Raw genomic sequence first — 19,706 nt, forward strand, 5'->3', positions numbered from 1 at the left:
AGAGTTAGCCAAACTGGAAGATAATTGAGGGTCAGAGCAAGGGCTCTGGAGCCAGAATACCTCAGTTCAAATGCTGGCTGCACCGCTCATGAAGGACGTGACCTTGAAGAACCACTCCATCCTTTGGGCCTCAGGGACCTCAGCTTTAATATGGAGCCATAAGAGTGCTTGCCTTACAGAGTTCTGAGAACGAAGTGATATGACACGTGTGAAGTATTCAGAATGGGGCCATAGTATATAGAGAAGCAGAGAAAGAGAGGGACCCTGGTATTATTTCATGTTTCCCTTGTGGGGAATGACCTCTCTCATGTTTTCTGCTTGGCCAACTGGTCCTTTAGGACTCAGCTCAGGCACCTCCTCCTCCTGAGAACTTCTGGAACATGGGCTGGGGGCCTGGGGGGGGGGGCAGGCAGGGTTCTGGACTCCATGGCCCCTACCCAGCCATCACTTATCTGCATCCCACAGGAGAATGTGCGGCCCTCTAGGTGTGGGAGGTGGCTCCCTCCGTTTGTAACCCAGGAACTGCAGAGAGCCAGGCACAGGGCGGGTGGGTGTGCAGCAAGTGTGTAGAGGCTGAATGGATTAAAGAGAGAATTCAAACCAAAGGACAAAGTGTTAAATAAAGAGAAGCCAGTTCTCTCCTACTCTCCTGACAATTTGCTTTTCAAAGTATTATATACAACATGGACTTATCGTACTGTTTTTCTGCATGGTCCTGTCTGCAGTGAATCCCTCCCTGGCCAATTCTGGGGCTCGATAGCATGAAGCTTCTGAAAAAGAGAAAAAGGTAACATAGGGTCTGGGAGGTGTGGGGGGGGGGGTGGGCGGGGAGTAGGCAGGACTCTCCACCACCAGCCACGGACAAGGAAACCCTCAGGAAACAGGCATCCAAGGACAAGATATGCGCTTAATACTCTTTTAGCAAAGGAGACTACAGCAGTAGGAGCAAGGATTTAAGCATTTTTTTTTAAAATTTTTTTTTTCAACGTTTATTTATTTTTGGGACAGAGAGAGACAGAGCATGAACGGGGGGGGGGCAGAGAGAGAGGGAGACACAGAATCGGAAACAGTCTCCAGGCTCCGAGCCATCAGCCCAGAGCCCGACGCGGGGCTCGAACTCCCGGACGGCGAGATCGTGACCTGGCTGAAGTCGGACGCTCAACCGACTGCGCCACCCAGGCGCCCCTTAAGCATATTTTTAAGAATGGAAGAGAAAAACCTGCTGTGTGGGGCCCTGGCTGAGGGCACGTCCAACATGGCGATGGCCCTGACTTTAGTTAGAGCTGTCCTCATTCTTTCCTTTTCAAACAGTACAAAATAATTCATGTCTTGGGAAAAGATGAAACAATGCAGAAGGGGAGAAAGTAAAAAACAAAAAAACAAAACAAAAAAAAAAACCCCAAAGCCCCCAAAAACAAAACAAACAAAAAAACAAAAAAAAACCCAAACCCCAAACTTCCTATTCCCCAGAGGCACCCTCTGCCTCTGTGCAGATTCGCACCCCCAGGGAGGCTGACACTTGCAAGCATGCTCAAAACATCAGAAAGTGAAATCACGCCTGGATTTGTCCAGAGAGACAAACCGGATGGACATGCTACCACACTTTTTTTTTTTTAACAGCGGACAAAGAAACGATTTAAAATATAACATGTAAAGGAACCCTTTCTATCAGAGATGGCCTGGGGTATAGAGGCGCAGAATGGAGAGCAGGCTTTGGGGTTGGCCTCGAACCTGTGCTCTTCCTCGCGGCTCCCGCAGGAGAAATGGCCCCCACTCAGCAGGAGGAGGGCCTAGCCTTTCTGGCGGGCGGCCGGGGACGGTCCCATTTAGAAATGCCCCCCGGAGGGACGGGGGTCCGAGGTGGGTTGAGAGAGGGCCCGCAGCTTCAGGGCAGGGCTGGGCGCTGGGGCCTGGGAGCAGAGGCGGGGCCTCAGCCCCGGTGCGACCTTCCCCAGCCCCCTCTTTGCGGCTACCAGCGCTCTAGCGACTTGACCTTGAGGGACCAAGGGAAGCTCAGCACCCGGAGGGCCGCGCTCCGGCGAGCGGAAGCAACAGTTGTGCGAAGGGAAGGGGAGACGGGGCGGGGAGGGCAGCGCTGGCGAGTCTAAACCTGCCGGCCTAACAAAGGCCTGGGGTGAGGCTCACCGAGGGGACCGTGCTGGGTGCTCCATGCGGGCAGTTCTGGGGCCACATGGAGAGGGAGCCCAGACCCTCCCTTACGGGGTGTCATTCCCCAACTCCCCAAGGGACCAACCTGCCCTTTACTGTGGACCAGCCTGCCCTCAGTAAACCCCCCTCCCCCCCCCTTTGGTTCCAGGCCTCTCACATGTGCACCCTGGCTTGGGGGGTAAAGGTGGGTGGCTGTGGTACCTTTGTTTAAGAAATCCCCAGCCTGCAGCATCCTGGTTTCAGACAGGCAGGGATGAGATGAATCCTCTTTGGGGAGGCAGAGGTAGTGCGGCTGCGTTCCCTCGTTTAAAAAGGAGCCCTTGGAAACCAATTTGCTCTAACGATGTTGTCAGCTCCAGTCCACCGTGGGTTCTCCACTAAGGCGGTCCTTCTTACCTTCTGCACCGCTCCGGGCTTGCCTTCTGTGCCCTCCTGGGGTAGGAGTATCTTGATCCACTCCTGGAGCTTCAACTTGGACCAGTCAGGAAGATGCTTGTCAGCTTTAAAATGCTCACACTCCTAAATGGATTAAAAAATAATATTGTCGGGGTGCCTGGCTGTCTCGGTACAGAATGCAACTTTTGATCTCGGGGTTGTAAGTTCGAGCCCCACGTTGGGTGCAGGGATTACTGAAAAATAAAAAAGAAAAAAGAAAAAGAAAAGAAAATTGTGAGTAAGCAAAGCAAAACATTTGGGAAGTGAATGAAATTAAGCGCTAACAGGGAGCAGAAAACATATGCTAGAACGGTAAATTCTGCTAATGTTGGATTTTAAAGTTTTTAAAATAATGTGTTTCTGTTTGGTTTAAATGATTTTAAACAGCTAGCTGGCTTCTCCTGGTCTAGAGTCAAACTTTCTGGCTCAAAGCTGTTCCCATTGTTCCTGCTCCTCATTGGCTCACTGCTGCCTCCCTGTGTCGGATCTAAAAATCACAACACAGTGTTCTGCTTCACAAATACAGGGTAGAACCCCCCTCCCCACCAGTCTATTAGCTTCCATGACAATAAATTACACAGGATTAAAGCGATGCTTAAGTTTGTTAGCGAGAGCTGTACATATCACCTGCCTTCCTTCTTTCCTTCCTTCCTTCCTTCCTTCCTCCTTCCTTCCTTCCTTCCTCCTTCCTTCCTTCCTTCCTTCCTTCCTTCCTTCCTCCTTCCTTCCTTCCTTCCTCCTTCCTTCCTTCCTCCTTCCTTCCTCCTTCCTTTCTTCCTTCTTCCTTCCTCCCTTCCTTCCTTCTTTCCTTCCTTCCTCCTTCCTTTCTTCCTTCCTTCTTCTTTCCTTCCTTCCTTCCTCCTTCCTTTCTTCCTTCCTTCCTTCTTCCTTCCTTCCTTCCTTCCTTCCTTCCTTCCTTCCTTCCTTCCTTCCTTTCCAATTCATTGGGCCTTTGCTGGAAGGACAAATTTAATCCTTAGAAAGATTGGTTATGATTATATTATCAATGTTAAGTCTTACTAATGATACCCCCTTCCAGAGACATCACATAACTTATCCATATCCAATGATGTACATTATATGTTATTTGACACCATTCAATAAAAATCCTACATCCAGGATGATTACAACTTTGCACAAAGAGTCTCTGATGTGAGATAAATTCTGAAAAATGGCTCAAACAAATACACATCAAAATGCAACCTCCTTGTGCTCACCTGGTACCTTTGTCTTTAGTGAACAGATCGGATCGCCACCTTGATGTGAACTAGCTCCCTCTGTGGGTTTGTATTAAGCACCAGTTGTTCCCGTTTCTTGCTCATCCATGTAGTTTGAGATGCTTCTTGCTTCATAGAAACTGGGAGCCACACAGAATATCATGTTGTCCCAGATGGATTTTGGAAAATGCCTTCCATCCTGAGTAGATCAAGGAAGGGGCTGCTCCCTTTTACAGAAGCATCACCAGCATGGAGGAAATGACCACTTGCTCCTAATGGTCACCCCAGATTCTTTCTATGCTGCAGCGGCGGCCTTAGTGTCGTCTCCTGAAGACACCTGCTGAAGCAACTTCGGTGGCTCCTCAGTGCTTGTCTTTTGATCTTACTGGTCTTTCACTGCTCAATACGAAAATAGCTTTGCAGGAGAAGACATGGGCTTTACCTCCTCCAAAGTAATTAAACAAATCTAGTGAAATTCAGTGCCCACATAGGATGCTGTAGCTCCCCTAAGGCAGATTGTCTTACACCCAACCCCATATCTGCTCCCAAAGGGAAGATGTGAAGGGCATGGTGTGAACGGGCAGCCAGTATTACTGAACACTTCAAGTTTGTGTTCCCACCTGGGTGACTTTGAACTTGCTCTTCCCTCTGGTTGGAACTCTGTTCTCAAGTCTTGCCATTAAGATCTCAAAAAGGGGTGCCTGGGTGGCTCAGTTGGTTAAGCGGCCAACTTCAGCTCAGGTCATGATCTCTAAGTATGTGAGTTTGAGCCTGGCATCGGGATCTGTGCTGACAGCTCAGAGCCTGGAACCGGCTTCCAATTCTGTTTCCCTCTCTCTCTGCCGCTTCCCTGCTTGCTTTTGTCTCTGTCTCTCTTAAAAATAATAAACATTAAATTTTTTTAATAGATCTCAAATAAAATAGTTTTTCTATGGCCTGATTTCATTTTAATAGCATTTATCTGAATTTGTATTGTGTATTTGTTTGTATGATTATTTTTTTGTTTTCCCCCTCTAGAACGTCAGCATCATAAGAGCAGTGAAGTTATTTGCTTTGGTTAACATTGAATCCACAGCACTTAGAACAGTACTTAGCACATATGCTAAATAAATGCTGGTAGAATAAAGAACAATGCAGAATTTCCCTAACTGTGATCTTAGTTCTTGAGATCAGGGGCCATATCTTATAATTTCTGCTCTTCTCCTTACAGCCTGGCATGGTATAACTTGTACAGATGGTTTTTAATAAGTGCTTGTTGAGTGGGATTGCACAGGAGAAGGAATATGTGTTGAATCCTTAGGTGGGTCAAAGGCAGAATGGGGCAGGACGCCACCTTTGCAGAAGGCACGATGGGCATACTAAGCTGGGAATGTGGCTCTTGGGTGTGGGGAAAAGGAGAATAAGGCGGTGGACCCGCAAGAGACCTCTAAACTTTCTCTTGTCTTGAGTTCTACTTTTCCATGATCATGCAGTTCAAAACTGTATAGATGTGAATCAGAGAGTGCCAGAGGGGCCAAAGAGAATGTATGTGATGGGGAGATTGGGATCTTGTGGCACTGGTCAGGTTGCTGAATGATTCCAGTTTTTCAATTTTTCATTCATCTTACAAAATACTTACTGATGGGAATGCAAGCTGGTGCAGCCACTCTGGAAAACAGTATGGAGGTTCCTCAAAAAACTAAAAATGGAACTACCCCAGGACCCAGCAATTGCACTACTAGGCATTTATCCATGGGATACAGGTGTGCTGCTTCGAAGGGACACGTGCCCCCTCCCATGTTTATGGCAGCACTATCAACAATAGCCAAAGTATGGAAAGAGCCCACATGTCCATCGATGGATGAATGGATAAAGAAGATGTGTGTGTATATATATATATATATATACACACTATATATATATATTATACAATGTATATATATATGTATATATATATATACAATGGAGTATTACTCGGCAATCAAAAAGAATGAAATCTTGCCATTTGCAACTACATGGATGGAACTGGAGGGTATTATGCCAAGTGAAATTAGTCAGAGAAAGACAAAAATCATATGACTTCACTCATCTGAGGACTTTAGGAGACAAAACAGATGAACATAAGGGAAGAGAAACACAAATAATATAAAAACAGGGAGGAGACAAAGCGTGAGACTCATAAATATGGAAAACAAACAGAGGGTTACTGGAGGGGGTGGGGAAGGGGGGGTGGGCTAAATGGGTAAGGGGCACTAAGGAATCTACTCCTGAAATCATTGTTGCGCTATATGCTAACTAATTTGGATGTAAATTAAAAAAAAAAAAAGACTAAGAAAAAAATACTTATTGAACACCTGCTTTGTTCCAGGTGTTATGCTAGGTACTGGGGATACCCGTGCTGTTCCAAACTTGACAAGTAATGTCAAACATAACAAGGATTCCCAATTCATACAGTGCAAGGCGATAGGGTTGTGTGTTAAACCCTATAGCCCTTCTGCTTAAAAACTGCTTAGCAGGTCACGTCACGATGCAATTCAACACTCGCCTCTTCATCATGTGCTGGTGGAGTTGCTAAGCAGTTTGTGACTGCCTGGTTGGGAGGTCTCCTTTGGGAGTTCCTATCCCTTTTGACACTTAGCAGTCAGGAGAGGGAAGAGTGTCCCTTACCCCCACCCTCAAGCATTCCTTTGTCTCACACCGTAGGGAAGGAAGAGAGTCTCCTGCGATATCAATTTTTAATTCCTTTTGGTGGGTGATGAAATTGATGAGATCGGCCGCATGGCCTCCTCTGTACATCTGTGTACCTATTCGTATTTATTACTAATTACACTTCTATGTCAGTCTATGAGCCACAATGCTGATGACTGTATTTCTAAATGAATGCATGCAAATGTGCCTAGGAGCCGGACAAAGACAGTATCAAATATACTCATTAATAAATAATATCAATACTGTGCATCTGCAGGCTGAGATGTTTTTAACTTCAAAGAAGAGCTTTCATATCTATGATCTCATCTCACACTACATATTATTATTTAAAAACTCCTCTCTAGGGACAGGTTGTTCCACGCATGCAAAGCCGGGCAGGGTGAGGATAATGAAGACCCGCCTCAGGCTACCCGACATCACTCCGCAGGGCAGCCCAGCACTCGGGGCCCTCCAGTCTCGTGGGGTCTCTCTTGGCTTGTTTGAAAACTAAAGGCAAACATGAAAAAGTACACTCGTTTCAAGTGGTGCTGGGAGCACACACACACTCGGGGCAGGAACAGGGAACTAAGGAAGTGAGGCTACTTTCAGGACCGACTTTGGAGCTTCTGCAAACAATGAGAAACAGACAACTTCAAACTCACGTCAGGCATCCAGAAAGCCCAGAATTGGAAACCTCTAGTCTCCTGGGACTGAAAAGCCAGTTCCTGTTTACTCTATCTACAGCTGTGACTTTTACCCTGTCTTCCCCAATTTCTCCAAGAGCGTGCCTTCATTTTCAGGAAGGTTTGTTTTTTTTTTTTGTTTTTTTTTTTTTTTTAAACATATTTTCACCTAACCTTTTAAGGTTTTTCTGTTAGACTTCCTTTGGAGTAAAAACACCATGTCATTGTTTTCCTAAGGCTGGGCTGTGGTTATGGAAATGCCCTTCTCTGAAATTGCTCGGACATTTAAAAAATAACTCAAGGGCGCCTGGGTGACTCAGTCAGTTGAGTGTCCAACTTGGGCTCAGGTCATGATCTCACTGTTCGTGGGTTCAAGCCCCGCATCGGTCTTGCTTGCTGTCAGCGCAGAAGCCTGCTTTGGATCCTCTTTCCCCTCTCTCTCTTCTTGTCCCCCACTTGTTCTCTCTCTCTCAAAAAATAAGTAAACATTAAAAAAATTTTTTTAAATAACTCAAAAGTAAAAAACAAATAAACAAAACACAAAAAACAAAACCACCCTGAGAGTGAGGCTCTCCCCCATCCCTATCTGTACGGTCCTAATACCAACCTGCAGTGTTTACACTTCACAAAAATTCAGGCTGTATCACCTTCCCTGGAGTGGACACTGTAAAGGTTGCTTCAGAATTTCCTACCTGGGTATCCGATAAGGAGGACCAGGTACTGTGGGTGGTGAATTCTTCCACCCTGATTACTCATGAAGAAAGAACTAACTTGTGATTAGCTATTTTAATTCTTGCATTTTCAAGGGTAAGTGGAAGGACTGGTAACCCACGTTACAACTACCAGTTGGTCCCACCTACTTTGCCGTCATTGCCCTGCCCCTTGGGCTGCTTTGACACAGGTTGGTTTCTTACCAGATACCAGGTGCCCTTTGAGAATTAGCCTCACTTTGCCTGCTGCTGTTTTTTTTAATGTTCTTAAAAAAATTTTTTTTAATGTTTTTATTTATTTTGAGAGAGAGGGAGAGCAGGGGAGGGGCAGAAAGAGAGGCAGAGAGGGAATCCCAAGCAGGTTTCACGTGTCAGCACAGACTCCGATGCGGGACTCGAACCCACGAACCACGAGACCATGACCTGAGCAGAAACCAAGAGTCAGATGCCCCTCGCCTGCTGTTTTGAATGAGTGTGGCCTTTGTGCACAGTGGGCACTCAATCCATACTGAGTGAATGCAGCTTAACATCATCATTTGGTCTCTGGGGGTCTGAGTGTCCTCTATGTAAAATGAGAGTACTGGCAAATGACTGCTTATATTTCTTCCAGTTTTAACGTTCCATGAGGCCTTTTGGATAGCCATTTAAAATTACCTCCCATTGTGAAAGCTGTCTCCAAGCAACAGAACAGTACTTCCTGACTCCTCGCCTGACCTCTCAGCCCACAAACACGTTTCTCACCGAGCCTACAGCATGATAGTATCTGTAATGCGTATTTATTTATTACCTAGTGATACATCTCAGGTTGTTATTTAGCTTTCCGGCTGTGTGGGTCCTGTCCTTGAGATTAGAGTGTAAGCTTCCCAAGCCAGATACCATCCAGAATGTGCTCGGTAAGTATTTGTTAAATAAATAAATATTACAACAAGGAATAATCTTCCTTCTGTCTACAGGGAATTCTGGGCTTAAGGGAGGCAGAAGAAATCAAGGGTGAAGCCCCGATCTGCGGTTTGGGAAACGTGGTGTGTGATGAGGCTGCTCTTCAAGACAGGGAGTCCTGCAAACATGCAGGTTTGGGGCAGGGAGGAGAGGAGATGAATTTAGAGAAGAGCTGCATTCTACACATCCTTCTTGAGATTCTCAGAGAGCACTGGCCAGGCCAGGTAATGATTTTGAGACATGAGGTCCTGGCCAAAGGAACATACTTTGTGTTCAGCCCAAAGCTTCCCAAATTACTGAATGCGTGCGTGTGTGTGTGTGTGTGTGTGTGTTTTCATGTTTATTTACTTTTGGGAGGTGGGGAGGGGCAGAGAGAGAGGGAGACACAGAATCCAAAGCAGGCTCCAGGCTCTGAGCTGTCAGCACTGACCCCAACTCAGGGCTCGAACCCATGAATTTTGAGATCATGACCTGAGCCGAAGTCAGATGCTTAACCGACTGGGCCACCCAGGCGCCCCTAACTGAAAACACTGGTATAACCTGCGAAGAGAAGCAGGGCTAGGAAGGAAGCCTGCAGACCAAGTCACCTTTAAGGAATGGCCAGGGGCATTTGAAGGAGAGCATCCAGAGAGGGACGAGGAGTTTTAACTGCTGGGCCTTCATCTGGGCCCAGTGCTTCCATAGGTACAGGGAAAAGGCAGAGTCCCAACTCTTGCCAATGGAGCGACAAGGGAGCCCTTGGGCCACGTCCTGGACCGTGCGTGGTTCTTGGGAAGATAGAAGGCACTTGAGCACTTCGCTCCCAGGTTCAACTCTCCCATCACTCTCTTCTCAAAGAAATCACCCCTTCCACTAAAAGGAAGCTCAGAGGAACACTCTGGAGTTCAAACCAAGAGTAACCATCCACTCTTGTAACTGTAATAAATCAGGCTTTAAATTAGACCTGATGTAGGCAAAGACAATACAAAACTTTAACAGCATAGAAAAATGAATGTTCTGAGTCACCTCACTCACTCACTATCATCTGGGACTGTCCTCAGACTTCCCTTTAATGTTTCATATCAGCATCAACAGCATCAGTTTGTTTCTTTTGGTAATTGCCTATTGGCATATGGGAAACTGAGGCAAGGTGAAGACGTCGAACAAGGGGGTGCACGGGGTGCTCATGCTGGTGGGATTGAACAGCGGGGTAGCCACTTTGGAAGAGAGTTTAGAAGTCCCTCAAAAAATTAAACACGGGGCGCCTGGGTGGCGCAGTCGGTTAAGCGTCCGACTTCAGCCAGGTCACGATCTCATGGTTCGTGAGTTCGAGCCCCGCGTCGGGCTCTGAACTGATGGCTCAGAGCCTGGAGCCTGTTTCCGATTCTGTGTCTCCCTCTCTCTCTGCCCCTCGCCCGTTCATGCTCTGTCTCTCTCTGTCCCAAAAATAAATAAACGTTGAAAAAAAAATTAAAAAAAAAAAATTAAACACAACATTACCATATGACCCAGCAAAGGGCATGGCGGGGGAGGCACTTGAGTGGCTCACTCGGTTGAGCATCCGATTTCAGCTCAGGTCCTGATCTCACAGCTCGTGAGTTCGAGCCCCGCATCAGGCTCTGTGTTGACAGCTCAGAGCCTGGAGCCTGCTTCAGATTCTGTGTCTCCCCCTCTCTCTGCCCCTCCCCTGCTCATGCTCTGTCTCGCTCAGTCTCAAAAATAAATAAAAACATTAAAAAAAATAAAATAAAAAGAAGAAAATGCAAGGCGGATGAATACTTTACTTTCAAGATAAAATTTCTCTAAATAATATAAAATTAGCGAGTTGTTGTTTGCTACTTCTTTGTTCCTCAAGTGCTTTGTCACCAGCAGTTTGTTTTCACAGCTGCGTGGCAACTGAGAGACAGTGTTATCTCCGATTCCTTTTTGCCAGAATACCTCTTTCTTTTTTCGTTTTATTTATTTAGGTTATCTCTGCACCCCATGTGGGGCTTGAACTCATGAACCCCGAGATCAAGAGTTGTACCCTCTTCTGACTGAGCCAGCCAGGCGCTCCTCCAGAACAATTCTTGGTTTTAGGTAAAATTAATCTATCTCTAACTGAGATTTCTTTTTCTAGTAGAAGTGCAAATAACATCCACCCATTGGTTTCTGAAATATGTGTACCAGGGGTGTCTTGTCATTTCTACAAAATCACATAAGACATGTTTACTTATATAATATGCCCATACATTTCTTAGATTTCTTTTCCACAAGTCAGGTTTGTTGAGGTATAATTTATATTCGGTCAAATTCACCCTTGAAAGGTTTCCAATTCTGTGAATTTTGGTGAAAGTTTACAGTCATAAAACCACCACCACACTGGAGATGTGTACTTTTTCCATCACCCTAGAACATTCCCTCATATCCCTTTGGACTCAACCTCCTCTCCCCACATCCAGGCCCTGTGCCCCCCTGACCTGAGTGCCCTTAGTGCACTCTTCAATTCCTATCCTGTGTTCTCATGATTTCCTCTGAGATAAATCTCTCTACCGGGCAGGACGCTGCTTTGTATCCCAACATGGTACCTGGCACTTAAAAGTTGCCTAGTGAATAATGCTGAATAAATGAACGAATCACTTGTGTTTTAGATTCTGCCAAATCCAATCAGAGACTCTGCTCTCTGATTTCCAGGACATGCCATTTGAAAAGGGGCTATTAACGTCGGGGAAAGCTTTCACCTAGAGTTTTAATCTTTACAGTCTTTTTTAAGCACATTTTTTTTTAAGTTTATTCGTTTTTGAGAGACAGAGAGTGAATGGGGGAAGGGCAGAGAGAGAGGGAGACACAGAATCTGAAGCAGGCTCCAGGCTCTGAGCGTGTCAGCACAGAGCCTGACATGGGGCTCGAACTCATGAACTGTGAGATCGTAACCTGAGCCGGAGTTGGGCGCTTAACCAACTGAGCCACCCAGGCACCCCTCATCTTTACAGTCTTTTTTAAAAAGGGGCCATGGTGATTTCCAACTTCAGGGATTTGGCCGAGCATTTCAAACATTTTGCTAGACTTGGGGCCTACAACTTTTTGGCTGAACCAGCTTGTGGACCTCTATCCTCTCAACTTGAATAAACAGATGGAAATGCAATCTGGGACCAAATGCAGCTGCTGCATAGTCCTCCCCCAGTGCTCCCTGTCTCTGATCGCTCCACCTCCACATGGCAAGGCCTAGGGTCTCCTTCAGAGCTTCCCTAAACAGGTTCTATGGGATTCCAGACCCATTTTGTGAAGGACATCTGCTTGAGTGGGAACGTAACCTCCCTTACTATGCAGGGTGTGGGTGGCCCTGAGAAAACTCACCTGCAGGTGGCTCATCAGTCAGGCCCAGATCCCTTCCATCCTTCCTGATCTGATTCCTCTTCTGTCTTGATAGGACCCAGAACATTGACATCCCCAGAGCAATTATAAGAGGCAGTGAACAAAATTCCTCCTTGGCTGGCTAGTTCTAGGAAATGGCCTAGTCCTTGAAGAGAATGGCCCTTTCTTGAAAGGTATGGGTGCTTTTCTCCAGACTGTCCTACTGGACCCAAGCAGGGGGGTCCCTGTGCACTTTCTGGGGTTTGGCAGTCCTCCCTTATGCCCTTTGCCCCATAGCACAAGCACCACAACAAACAAACAAACAAACAAAAACACACACACACATGCTCCCTCCTGGGGAGATTGCTCCTTGCCTCCAAGATGAAATCTTCATACTGGCATCAAATTGCATCTGATAGAGACCGCATTCCCCTCCTTCCTCCTTTGCCCCCACACTTTGCCAGGCGACTTCCCTGCGTGGCAATGCATTATGTAGGCCAAACCTGTCAAGGCGTGAACCCCTGGATACAGGGTGAGGTTCTGCGAGATGTTGCTAAATAAACCAAATGGCAAAAAGGTGTTAATTTTAGTGTTAATTGTGTAGTTCATAACCCTGTGGACGGATAAACCATTACTCAAGGGAAGGGGGCTGGAGGTGGGGGGGGGAGGGGAGCAGGGATGCTGGAGATGGGTAAGCTTCAGAAAAAGGTAAAAACAATAAAGACAAAAAAAAAAAAAAAGAAGAGGGGTCAAAGTAGAGGAAAGCTTATACTCTTCATGCAGATCTAAAACTGTGACCGTCAGATTTTTGCGCTATTACCACCATGATAAGAAATCTATTTTATTTCGTCGCGCGGGGCACGCACACACATCCACAGATGTATGGAATACACTGGAAAGTAAAATCGTGCACAGCTAGCCCCAGGCGCGGGTGACTGGCTTCTCCAGCACAGCCGGGGGCGCGGGTCACGCCGCCAGCAGCCGGAACCCCGAGGCCCGCCCCAGGCCGGCAGCCGACAGGGCCCCCGCGCGGGGGAGGAGGGCGGGCCGGGCGCCCGCGGGGGTGGCTCGGGCTCCAGGCCGGGGCTCCGCGGTGGCGGCTGGGCACACGGCGCGGCGCCGAGATGGACGCGCGGGACTGCGCGGCCGCCTGGTGGGAAATGGTGGCGCGGAACCTGCGGTGAGTGCTGGACACGCGCAGGGCCCGGCGCCCCGTCGTCCCTCCGCCCTGAGCCCCGGGGATGGGCAGGGCGCATCGGGCCCCAGGCGGCGGGCGGACCTGGCCCTGGGGCTCCCCGCAGGGTTCGGGGGCCCCCAGAGCCCCGCGAGCCCCGGCGCCCTTTGGGCCGCGTGATCCTCCGCCTCGGCGCCTGTTCCCACCCGCGAGCCTCTAGGGTTTGCTTTTTCAGGAGCTTACATCCCCTTGGGGTTTCTGAAATAGAGATTTCCAGAAAGATGGCTCAGGTTCCTCTACCGGTCTCTTACCTGCTTTGACCATTGTGCTAAAATTCCGGGCGGATTTTTAAAAAGACCAGTAATAGTGACAATACGAATCTACCATGACTCTTAGATGGCATCCACCTAGGTCAAAGGCCTGTCTGTGTGGGCGGAAGGCCAGCTCCCCCAGGGGGAACTCTCTTGGATGTATTTAAAGAACATCCCTCCATAATGCTAAAAATGTGTAGTGCATTGAAACCATACCTGTGCCAAGTTCTTACATCCTTTTAACTCTGAAATGTCTGTATCAGTGGGTTTAAACTTATTCTTTCTCCTATTTTAAATCCGTGGCTTTAACAGTAATGTTAAATTACCCTGAATCGACCAGCAATATATTGCCAGTCTCGTTTGCATTGAAGCCAGGTGTTGGTTAGAGACCCTGGACTCAGGAGACTCAGTATCTTGATTTGTTTTGTTGGGGTGGGAAGGTATTGGCATTTCTGTTCACCTTCCTTTATATTCCTATGTTTTGTTTATTGCTGATTACAAAATATCCAAGAGTCACATCCAGACACCAGGGACTTCACTTTGGAATGTGTGAGTGATGAAGACTAAAACCGATCTTGTCTCTTCTATTCCTTCTGGAGCAGAGAGCAGCTCTCCCCTGGGCCAGCAGTGTAGACCCACACTGACCATTAGTCAGAATACCCTGACTGATTACACTTTTCAACTTCACATTCCTGGGCCTTACCTCCTTGACATGGTTGTTCTGAAAAAGCTGGCATTTTCTGCTTTATCTCTCATGCTCTCTCTAGAGTTGGCGGCTGATTATTTAACATTTATTTGGCAGAGAATCAAAGCTGCAGTTCATGCTTTTAGAGAACAATCCACTTTGTTGATAATGGAATGGGACATGGGGAATTGGGGACCCTCTCTTACTTGCTTTACTAATTACTAAAAAATAAGTCTCAGGAGACGCTTCCTGAAAGAATAAGATACAAGCACATTTCGTCATCTCTACTGCTCTAATTTAAGACCTGCTGAGGCTGAAGCACAGACCGATATCCAGCATCCTGGATCCTTTTGTTTCTTGGAGCCAAGTTGGTTTAGATCCACAAGCATTCATGGAGGGCTGGCCCTGCGTTTTGAACTGCTAGTTGCACAGGATCTATTGTGATGTGTTGTGTGACTCAAGGAAAACATTTAATGAAAAGGTGTTTTCAGTGATTATTTTTTAATGCCTTGGGGATCTGTTTATTTTGCAAATATTTCATAAGGTGTAGTTGCTACTTAAGGTAGACGTGTCCAGGAGAGTAAATCTTCACTTGCAATTGGTTTTCTTCAAACTAGAAAAATGGGAAATGTGCTCAGGAAAGAAGCTGAGGGAAGCCAATGGGCTATTTCCCTCTTCGTTGCTCCCCATTCACCCCGAGTCTTCGCATTTCTGGATAATTTAAGAATACCCCCCGCCCCCCATGAGCAGGCTGATAGACGGATTCATTCTTTCCACAGCACTGGCCGTCGCCTCCCTATTGGGCACTAGTTTAGGCTTGGGCACAAAGAAGTAAATAAAACTGGCACAAATCCCTGCTCTTGTAAAGCTCACGTTGAATAATTTTCTTTTCTTTTTTTCTTTAAAAAATTTTAAATGTTTTATTATTTATTTTTGAGAGAGAGAGAGGGAGAGACAGAGCATGAGCGGGGGAGGGGCAGAGAGAGAGAGGGAGACACAGAATCCGAAGCAGGCTCCAGGCTCTGAGCCATCAGCCCAGAGCCCGACGCGGGGCTCGAACTCACGGACCGCGAGATCCTGACCTGAGTTGAAGTCGGATGTTTAACCGACTGAGCCACCCAGTTGTCCCTCCCATTGATTAATTTTCAATTGTAATTCAGAAAAGAGAATGAAGCCCTTCTTCTCTACCCTGAAGCTACTAATACGCATTGCTTCCTTCTCCATTAGGAGAGTGATCTACTTGCAGGACAGTTCTCGGACCTGAGCTAGACAGGGAGCACCGTAAAAACAGCACTATCTGCCATGTGGTTCTCGTCAGTGGGAACGCAGGACTGATAGTGGGAAAACAACTGGAGAACAATTACAGGTCAAACTGAGGACCAATTATAATTAGTGGGAGGGGTGAAAAGAGAGGGAAGGTCACCGTGGGAAGGTCTATCTCAGAGAGAGGCTTCAACAAAGAAGAAACCCTTGAGTGGATTGACGGGAGGGGAGGATTTGGTTGGGAGGAAAGAAGGGAGGAGAACACAAGTATAACTTAGGTGCTCGGTGATCAATTCATGTTGGCTGAATGAATGGGTACATGGGACGCCTGTGTGGCATTGTCTTACTATTTGGAATAGCTGTCTTGCCAAATGGGGTTAGAGTTGGGCTTCCTAAAGCTGGTGCCTCTGAGCGTGAACATGAATGATTCGCCCTGCAGCAACTCAGGTTCCAAGGTAAGAATGATCCAGTTAGGTTCTGTGGCCCCTGTGGGATGCTGTGCAGTTACAGCCACAGCTGATCAAAGGGCAGGCGAAAGAACACCAAAGCATCAAGGTGGCTGTTTGATGTGGCTGGCCGTTAGCGGGGATTGGGCTGAAATTGCATCCTCCACTCAAATAAGGTCTGTTAGCCACTGGTGACTTTTGATCCCCCGCTGATCTTGGGGAAGTCAAATTGACAACCCCTAGTTAAAAGAAGTTGCTGTGCATTATTGATGCTCCGAGGGATCTGGTCACTCTGTTCTCTTCCCGCAGTGCTTCTCACAGAAGTGCCTTGAGCTATTTGAGAGAAGGGTCCTGTATGAATTATTCTTTAAAAACAGAAACATATTTCCCTCTACTGCCTCTGCTTCCCAAGCACCCTGCTACCTTCAAAAGACAACTTAGCGGGAGACTAACAGGCAGGGTAGCGTGAGTTCAGAATCAGGAGAAAGAAAGCCTGAGCCAGCCAACTGGAAGGAAGCATAAGAATTCAACCTGTGTTCCGTTCTGCCCGTCTGGACTTGATCTGGGGCTCAAAGCGGCTTCTTTGGGGTGTTGGTTTCTTATCTCTAAAATCAGAACAACAATGTCCTCTCCTTCCCACCTCCTTCATGCAGGCTATTTTAAAGTATTATGAAACAATCATTTTCATTTTCTCCTTGCTGATTTTAGGCGTAGGCAGTTGCCTATGCCTGCTACTTGGAGGGCTACCCATTACACTTAGCCCACGTCTCTTTTCCACAGCCTGCAGAATTTCTGGAAATTCATTGGCGATGCATGATCTCCCTTCATGCCTCTTCTAGACATATAAGCACTCTGAATTTTTAGTATTAATACGAGGGAGAATTTCTTTTTAGAGGTCTTTCTTTGATGACTTTGGAGTCAGAAGTCTCCTTGAGGACACAGGAACAGGAAGGGAGAAGAGTGTGGGAGGAAGAATGGACCCTAAGAAAGGCCAAGGGTGCAGAAGGGGAGAAGGCGGGAGTGGGGGTGGTCCTGAAACAACTTCCTCTAAGGACTGAATTCTGTTGCCAGAAGCCAGCCTTGTTCTTGAGGTTCATTTGTGCCTGTGTGGATGGCAAGCAGCATTCACTGGGACTGTGACAGCTCATTGGACATCTTCATAGAACTCTGGGGTCACACCGACCTGGGTACACGTGACTCGGCCATTCATTGGCTCTGTGGCATTGGGGAACTTAAACTTTTCAGTCTCCTCATTTGCAAATTGCAGGTAACAACAGCTATCTTTTAAAATGCTCTGGTCTAGCAGAGAAATCAGGGGGGAGCGGGGGGGGGGTGGGAAACAGTGCATCCAAAATGCTTTCCAGTCCCACAACCTCATGATTTGATTACACTGAGCAGTCCTTTACGTTGACAGTGTGAAAGAGGGAAAGGGATTTCTTTAATGGATGATGTGGATAAAAACTGGAAGCAGGAAGTGGTGACACTGACTTCCTGTGTCCCTCATTTCTCAAAGGTAGGAGGCATTCAACCCTCATAAGAGATGTGGCTCGAGACCGAGGTGGCATTAGTGACCCCTCATGGACAAGTCCTAACTAACTTGTCTGCTGATGGCTCCTGGTTTGGGTGGTTTGTGTCATGGGAACAAACAGTAGAATAAACAAAATGTGTATGGCCTGCTGTGTCCCATTTCCTGACCAGGCCCCCGCCCTGATGCAGCAACAACCTCCAGGTACTCCCCTGCTCCCCACCCTGCTCCTCACAGCCACTCTTACCTGGGATGTCACGTCAGAAGTGGGGATTTTTCTTTCATTGGCTCATTTCTTCTTAAGACCCAGCCAGAAGACTGGGGAATCTGATGATTTTTCATGCACTGCTTTAGACTAATAATAGTTAACACATACAGCACTAAATCGTGATGTGATCAAGACTGTGGCACCTGTTAGTAGCCTGCATCCTATTTCCTGATGACTTTGGGGTCCAGCCTTGGTCTTCTTTGGGGATGCACTGGGGGAACGGGCCTGACCCTGGTGCATTCATGCCCCCTCCCACTTCTGTTCTGTGAAACCTGGGCTTTTTCAGCAGCTGGTTGGGGCCTTGATTTATTGCCTTCCTTTCCTATTCTCCTTAGTGCCCAGTCCTGATCTGTCCTAATGACCTACAATTCTGTAAAACATTTTGCTTTAATGCCAAGTCACCTGTAATTCCCAGTGTTAGTCTCTGAAATTCTATTTGGTTGTTAAGAGAAAAACCACACCAAGACAAAACTTGGACTGATTTTCAACACCTTGTTTTTGCTTCACAATATCTTTCAGATCTATTCCACGTTCCTGTTCAACACTAGGAAGAAAAATTGCGGCTCTGTACAACAGCTTTACTAGTAAACCGTTAAAAGAACACATTTTTCCTCCTTTGATGAACATGCTAATATTTTTTAATTTTTGTAAGTATATATCTTTCATTAATTTGCCTATATACTTTTTCCCAAATAAAGACCTCACTGCCCTTTAAGTGGTGACAATGAAAAAGGCATGTCAGCTATAAAATTGTAGCTAGAGGAGCGTCTGGGTGGCTCAGTCAGTTTAGCGTCTGATTTCAGCTCAGGTTGTGATCTCATAGTTCATGGGTTCGAGCCCTGTGTCAGGCTCCACACTGACAGTGTGGAGTCTGCTTGGGATTCTCTCTTTCCCACTCTCTCTGCTCCTCCCTCACTCGCACTTTCTCTCTCTCTCAAAAATTAAAAAAGATAAAATAAAATTGTGGCTAGATTTCAATGATCTGAAACCTGTTTAACACTGGCTTGGGGGTCTAGCATGAATCCTTGCAAACTGTTGGGGGGAGATGGATAGAAAAACATGGCCTTGTGGGTGGGGTTTAACTTCAGGAGCTCAGTCTTCATATTAGCTGGTAATATGGATACCTTACTGCTTGGTGTATTCTCTACTTTCTTGCTTCTTCATTTTACCTGTACCCCTTGAAAGATAGAGAGAGCAGAGAGCTGGGGTGGGGAGACACTGATGTGAGTAATCTGTTTTCCGGTGTTTTTTCTACTGAGTGCTGTTAATTAATGTAACAGTGTACATTGTAACAACACAGTCCTTCCAGCACACAGCCACTGCTCTCACTGCCTGGTCCCACAGGTCTGTTGATTCTGGCCATCTCATGGTTTGTGGCTCATGATTAGATTTTATTTAGTGGAAACAGTAACGCTTGACATAGGAAGAATACTCATTCCTTTCTTCTAGACCCTCTTAACTTTTTAGGGGAATAGTCTCCTTTGTTTTTAGCTTAAGGCTAGGCTAAGGATTGAATAAACTCTATTATGGCCTGTCACACTGGTGCTATTTTAAAATCTTGCTTTAGGGTTTTTTGTTTTATTGTTGTCTTGTTTTTGTTTTGGCACCTCTCCTGTGGGCTACTCCTAGTTTATAAAGTAAAATACTTTGCTAAGAATTTCGTGTGGTAGCTTGCAACTTAGAAACCACGTTAACTATGAGACTAACTACTTTTTTCGATAGTGATTAAAAGACACGGAATTTGATTTGGGGTGTTGATAATGACTTCTGCTTTCTAGTCAAAGCACCCTTTCTTGTGGATTTAAAGAGACCGGAGTTAAAGATTGCTCACACAGTGAACTTCTATATCAGAGTCGAACCTGGGGTGATTCTGGGAATCTGGTGAGTGCACTGAGGGACACT

At 46.6% G+C, this 19,706-nt stretch overlaps 1 protein-coding gene and 1 long non-coding RNA gene across 2 annotated transcripts in view; one reads left to right on the forward strand and one right to left on the reverse strand.

Annotated features, from left to right (window-relative positions):
- The first annotated feature begins 13,256 nt into the window (after positions 1–13,256).
- The window catches only part of ABHD12B (abhydrolase domain containing 12B), a 28,869-nt gene continuing 22,419 nt past the window's right edge, over positions 13,257–19,706 (forward strand). The window contains exons 1-3 of the mRNA XM_030319085.1: positions 13,257–13,312; positions 18,324–18,451; positions 19,583–19,685. Of these exons, the coding sequence (XP_030174945.1) occupies positions 13,257–13,312; positions 18,324–18,451; positions 19,583–19,685 (287 nt within the window). The remainder of the gene's footprint in view (positions 13,313–18,323; positions 18,452–19,582; positions 19,686–19,706) is intronic.
- LOC115516441 lies at positions 15,568–18,636 on the reverse strand. The gene is made up of 2 exons (XR_003969545.1): positions 16,543–18,636; positions 15,568–16,344 (listed from the first exon to the last, which is right to left on the reverse strand). It is a non-coding gene; the product is annotated as an uncharacterized LOC115516441 (long non-coding RNA).

This window comes from Lynx canadensis, chromosome B3 (genome assembly GCF_007474595.2).
Source record: "Lynx canadensis isolate LIC74 chromosome B3, mLynCan4.pri.v2, whole genome shotgun sequence".
NCBI lineage: Eukaryota > Metazoa > Chordata > Mammalia > Carnivora > Felidae > Lynx > Lynx canadensis.